A 5,851-nucleotide genomic window follows, 5' to 3' on the forward strand; every position below is an offset into this window, starting at 1 on the left:
CCCAGCACACAGGGCTAGACTGGTTTAGCTGGTATGGTTTCATCTGTTTGGTGGCTGAAGTGCACTGGGAAGAAAAGCTACCCCAGCAAGTGTGGCTCAAAACCCCCAAATAGTCCTCACTATGGTAACCTGGTAAAGAATTCCTGGAACGTGGTTATACCTCTAGAAGTGACTTTTCTTCTTGCACCATACACTTAGGCAAGATCACAACCACTGTTCTCTTAAGTATTTTGTCTGCTGCTGAGTTAAGTAAGTCAGATAATACGGATTCTTTTAAAATATGAATAGTGACTGGGTTTCATCTGCAATGATATAACTAAAAAATTGAGATTAAACACTTGACTCTATACACAGATGTCATTAGTTCCGTTTATGCTTCTTATCGTTCCTAAATATAAAGGATATTATAGTCTTGGAAATAGGTGACAAGTCCGTTGCTCTTTTCCTATGCGGAGGCATAAAGTCCAAGCGAAGAGCTGCAGCTGGAATATTTAAGTTGAACTAATGATGGAGATTGTCATTGTACAGGGTTTATTTTCCTCAGTGCTGCCCTATTAAGTGTTTTAATTAGAAAACTTCTTATAAACACTAGTCAAAGTTTTACATTATGAAAATATGCATTTTTGGTGTGGTGTTTTCTTTTCCCCCAAAGGGTCAGTTTTCATCAAGTCCTATTCGGGGAGGAACAAGAGCTTATAGTCTGGGAAGTATAACCAGCCCCACGTTTCCAGAGGGGTCTCCTGCACACAATGGTTCTCCTACTTTTTCACCAATTGCTTTTCACATAAGAAAGACACCACTGTCAGGTATGGTTTAATTACATATCTGTTGTTTTTTCTTGATTTATATGTCTTTATAAAAACTGCTGCATTCTTACTGGAACTAGTTACTGTTTGGAGACAAGTTTCTGTGCTTGGCAGACCAGCAGTCTCCTGGATGACACATTTCCTGTTTAGCAGTGAAATATCTTAATGATATGAAACAGTGATGTGTATCTGCTTGCAAAAATCAAATAGGGAAACTGTTTTTGAAGAAGGAATTGAGACCTAATAGGAATAATAATTAAAAAAAGGGTTAATCTAGTGTGAGGAGAAGGTTTAAAGCCATATGCCTGCACTGTCAAGTCACAATTCTGATTTGGCCCAACTTGAAGCATTTTAATCGAACAAAGCTTGAGTTTTTCAAATCGTGATTGTCAAAATTATTTGAAATGTAACTAACTAGTGAAGAATCATAGAACCATAACTGGTTTGGGCTGGAAGGGACTATTAAATGTCATCCAGTCCAACCCCCTGCCATGGGCAGGGATGACTTCAACTAGACCAGGTTGCTCAAAGCCTCATCCAGCCTGGCCTTGAACACTTCCAGGGATGGGGCATCCACAGCTTCTCTGGGCAACCTCTTCCAGTGCCTCACCACCTTCACTGTAAAAAAAGTACTGTGAATTAGACCTATTGTTCTTAGTGTCTGCCTGTGCCTACATGTCTCTTTTTGAACAGGAAGAGTTATAACAAGAAATAGGAATTTGTTGCTACAATAGAGATGTAGAAAGAATATAACTCATCATAAAAATGTATTCCTTATATCTAGTCTGACTTCCCTATGTCTAGCTGTGAAGAAATCACAAACCTTCGGTGTCCCTGTTGCTGTAGAAATGTCAGCACTTCATGTTCCATCCATTGCATGGAAAGACTTAATGGCATGTTCATAGGGGATTTTGCTCTGATGAGCCTTTTGGAATTTCAACACCGTTAGATGTGGAGATTGCATGGGTGTTTTGCCACTTGTCTCATTTTCCTGAAAACTTCATTGCTACACCATGTTTTTATTTTTAAATGCCTCTGGAATATGTGTATTTACATTGTGTTAAGGAAAAAAAATCCATTTTCCTGTGAACACACTGTGGTCTTGACGTTTGAAAATGCAACATATGCCATAGGAAACAAATTTGGTGGTAAAAATGGATTAAGACTTGCCTTTACCACAGTACTTTAAATGCCTTGGGGGTGGTGGTGGTTGTGTTTTGTTTTCTTTTGGGGTTTGGGGGTATGGGGGTTTTTGGGTTTTTTAAGGACTTGGAGCTGGAAGACAGTGGCCAGTGAAATACTATGTAGTTGGCTGTAATTATACAAAGGACTGTAGGGCTTTGAGGACGACGACTTTAACACCACCTGATAGCTAATAGAGTGACTTTGTTGGTTTTTTTTACAGACCAAAGAAAATTTGCATTTTGTTCTCCAGATATTCCTCCTTCCTCCAATAGAATGACACCCTCAAGTACAAGAAGTCCTTACATAGATGGGTGTTCTCCAATTAAAAATTGTTCTCCTATGAGGTTTGGAGCATGTAGAGGAACTGCCCAGTATCAGACTTCTGTCATTAGAATCCCGATCGCGGTGGAGAACCATGGCGAGGATGAGGAAGACAAGGAAAACGCTTCCCCGTCCGAAGCACGCTTTCCAGAAATGGGTAATGAAATACACTTAGGTCAGCAAGATGGTGATACTTTTGCACGTGGTGCGCATCTCGTCGTAGCAACTGTGTCTATTACGCCAGATCGCTCCGAAGCTTGTCGTCCAAGGTTGCCATCGTTTCAGGATATAGAAGGCTTAAAGGAAAATAATACTGTAGATATGGCTGACGCAGCCGAAGTGTCAGAGGAAAACACTTGGATAAAAGAAGCAGCTGGCAATAGCAATGCACCGATGACCAGCTTTATGACAGGGATCACTTTCAGTATTGAGAACTCCCGCATGTGCATGTCACCCCTTGCAGAAAGCAGTGCAATTCCTTGTGACAACAGCAGTATTCAGGTAAAAATACAACTTCTTTTTGCCTCTCTGTAAAACTGGGCTTGACATACTGACTTTTAGTATGTATACCATTCTGGAAGTAATTGTTTTCTCTTATTGGATGTGGCATGCAGGTTGTATTGTGACTTATTCCTTCCCCCCAGCCCCCTTTTTCCTCTCTCAGTGGAGTCAGCCTAGCAATTTATGATTATTTTTGTGTTCCTATGCACAGTATTATGTTTTATGTAACCCAAACTCGCTCTGACAGGCCAGTTCAGAATTTGCTTCTATTCTTAACCGATGGTAGTTGGTTCACAGAATCATAGAATGGTTTGGGTTGGAACGGATCTTAAAGATCATCTAGTTCCAACCCCCAGAATGAACCAACCAATGACCCTAGTTGGTTCATTGGCCTAAGTTCTGTTAATTAAAGGCAAGTCAGATGAGAATCTGAGGGGTTTGTTGGCAGTCCCTTGCAGTACAATTTTAAAGCCCCGCTTCTTGGTTTCAGGTGGACAGTGGCTATAACACGCAGACGGTCGGCAGCAGCATTATGGATACCGCGGCGGCTGAAAGCAGTTGCCGAGAAAATGATGTGAATACTAACGCCGTTCAGCATAAAGCTCAGCTCCTTAGAACAAAGGTAGGAGTCAAGTTGCGATACGACAGTGACGGGCTCCCCGCCTGACGCAGCCGCTCCCCTTTCAGTTCCGTCCGGGGGAGCCTGAGGGAGGGGAGAGACTGTCAGGTGGTGGTAGAGAGCACGTCAGTGTTTGATAAATAGCGTCGTTTCAAGTATTCTGTCGAAAAAGGGGGACTGAACGTGGGGCAGGCGTTGTGCGCTGGCACTCACAGCCACGTGTCTGCGACGGCGGCAAAGGTCGTTGCAGAGGAGATGGGGGTGTGTGCATAAAGGGTAGTTGGGAGGCTGCTGGTGGCTTCCGATGTACTGCGGTCCTTATTTTTGTTCCTGTTGTTCTTGCTGCTTTTTTTTATTCCCAAGTTTTTTAAACATGTGCCTGTGGAGAAGCACATTTTGGGGGGAAAAAATTGTCTGCCACTTGTTTTCATAAGCTGGCTCAAGTTTTCTGGCACCTGGTGTGCTGACTCGTTGGGACCTTTCTGCTTGGGTACAGCCCTTTCAGTACAAGCCCTCAGATGCCCCATCGTAAAACCAAAAGAACAAACCAACAAAAGACGGTGCCTCTCTAGCAAGACTCCCAAACTCCTAATCTTGCGACTGATGGGAAGGAGTTCTACTTCTTCCAGAGAATGGGAAGCAAGGCTAGTTTCTTTGGAGGAGAGAGCAAAGATCATCCATTTCCCCTTGCTTGGTGATTGTGGTCTTGAATTTATGGTCTGCTATTTAGTGTCATTTACTGCCGGAAGGGGAGACAGTACAGCCCAGGTGATAAAAAGCCTTATGCCCATTCACCCCTGATTTCACTTGTGTATCTGACATGCCAACAGACCCTTCTCTGCCCAGGTAAAGAGGGATTGGGGGTGTCTTAGAGACCACTGACATCACGCTTTGAACTCTGTGCATTTAAGGTTGATAACTGTGCTCTTACAGGAAGAATAGATGGGTAATTTATCTGCAACTTCTAAAAATACCCACAGAATCACAGACTGGTTTGGGCTGGAAGGGACCTCAAAGATCATCCAGTTCCAAGCCCCCTGCCATGGGCAGGGACACCTTCCACGAGACCAGGTTGCTCAAAGCCTCATCCAGCCTGGCCTTGAAGACAGCCAGGGAGGGGGCATCCACCACTACTCTGGGCAACCTGTTCCAGTGCCTCATCACCCTCTCCCTGAAGAATTTCTTCCTGATACCCAATCTAAACCTCCCCACGTTCAATTTAAACCCGTTACCCCTTGTCCTGTCACTACAGGCCCTTGTAAAAAGTCCCCCCCAGCTTCCTTGTAGCCCCTTCAGGCACTGGAAGGCTGCAATAAGGTCTCCCCGGAGCCTTCTCTTCTCCAGGCTGAACAAGCCCAACTCTCTCAGCCTGTCCCCATAGCAGAGGTGCTCCAGCCCTCTGAGCATCTTCGTGGCCTCCTCTGGGACTCACTCCAACCGGTCTATGTCCTTCTGATGTTGTGGGTATCAGAAGGATATAGACCCATCTGCTCTGAGGTCTTGTCCCAGTCACCCCGTAGGGTGTGGATTATACATGCAAATGTATTCACCGGGACGAACTGTCTAATATCAAACGCGTACCCACCGATGTCATGCAGCTGTCTTCTCCTGCTGCTAGTCCTTCAGTTGCTAGGTGCTGACTAAGCCCAGCTTTGCGCTTTGGATTAGGATTTAAGTGTGGAGGTGTTAAGTACTCCATCCAGCTCTCAGAAAGGAGAACAGAAAGAAGGGATGGACGTTGCTGGCTGGAAGAATGCAGTCTGGCTCGCTCAGGGCATGTGTGAGACGACAGGAGGCCCTTGCTGACAGCACGCCCCAGGGATTTGCGCAGAGTAAACACTTTCTCTGGCGTGTTCTGCTTTGAGAAGGGGTTGATGAGAGGCTAAGGGACTCATTGTAACTTGAAATGTTCATGCTCTAAGTTTGGATCTTATTTCTTCTGGGGCATTTTTGTGCCCATGGTTTGAAATTCACTTTTCCTTATTAACCTAGGAGTGTTCCGTTTTAAACAGTAAGGACAATCCCTTGCCGAAAGCAAGATCTCCGGAGAAGCAATCCCTTTTCCAGAAAGCCAAACCACCTAGCACAGCGTTTGGTCAAAATACAGCTTGCAACGTTTCTGCCTGGAAACATGAAAAGGAAAATCAAGTTCAGGGATTTGACAAAAATGGTATGTAGCTTTCCGACGGAGAACTTTTCAGACGGAGAGCTGTGGCGGCTAATACATTTTTAGATGTACGACCTCAGTTACCTGGATTATACATACTGCTTTGGTTTTTTTAATGCAAATAAAATAAATCATCTGCTATTTAAATAAAGTAGGGATTTTCAGGTCTTCTTAACCCATTTATTGGTGTCACCAAGCGATTCTTTTGAAAGTGAAGGCAGCAAGGCTTGGTACAAAGAAACCACGGTGTCT

The 5,851-nt window shown here is 44.2% G+C and overlaps 1 protein-coding gene across 1 annotated transcript; it reads left to right on the forward strand.

Moving 5' to 3' along the window:
• Window positions 1-658: 658 nt before the first annotated feature.
• On the forward strand, window positions 659-5,610 carry BORA (bora, aurora kinase A activator). The gene is made up of 4 exons (XM_010159800.1): window positions 659-806; window positions 2,212-2,813; window positions 3,304-3,435; window positions 5,425-5,610. Exons 2-4 carry the CDS (start codon window positions 2,265-2,267, stop codon window positions 5,608-5,610), a joined length of 867 nt encoding a protein of 288 aa, XP_010158102.1. The 5' UTR covers window positions 659-806; window positions 2,212-2,264.
• The last annotated feature ends 241 nt before the right edge of the window (window positions 5,611-5,851 follow it).

The sequence above is a fragment of the Eurypyga helias genome, unplaced genomic scaffold (genome assembly GCF_000690775.1).
Source record: "Eurypyga helias isolate BGI_N326 unplaced genomic scaffold, ASM69077v1 Scaffold51830, whole genome shotgun sequence".
NCBI classification, from domain to species: Eukaryota; Metazoa; Chordata; class Aves; order Eurypygiformes; family Eurypygidae; genus Eurypyga; species Eurypyga helias.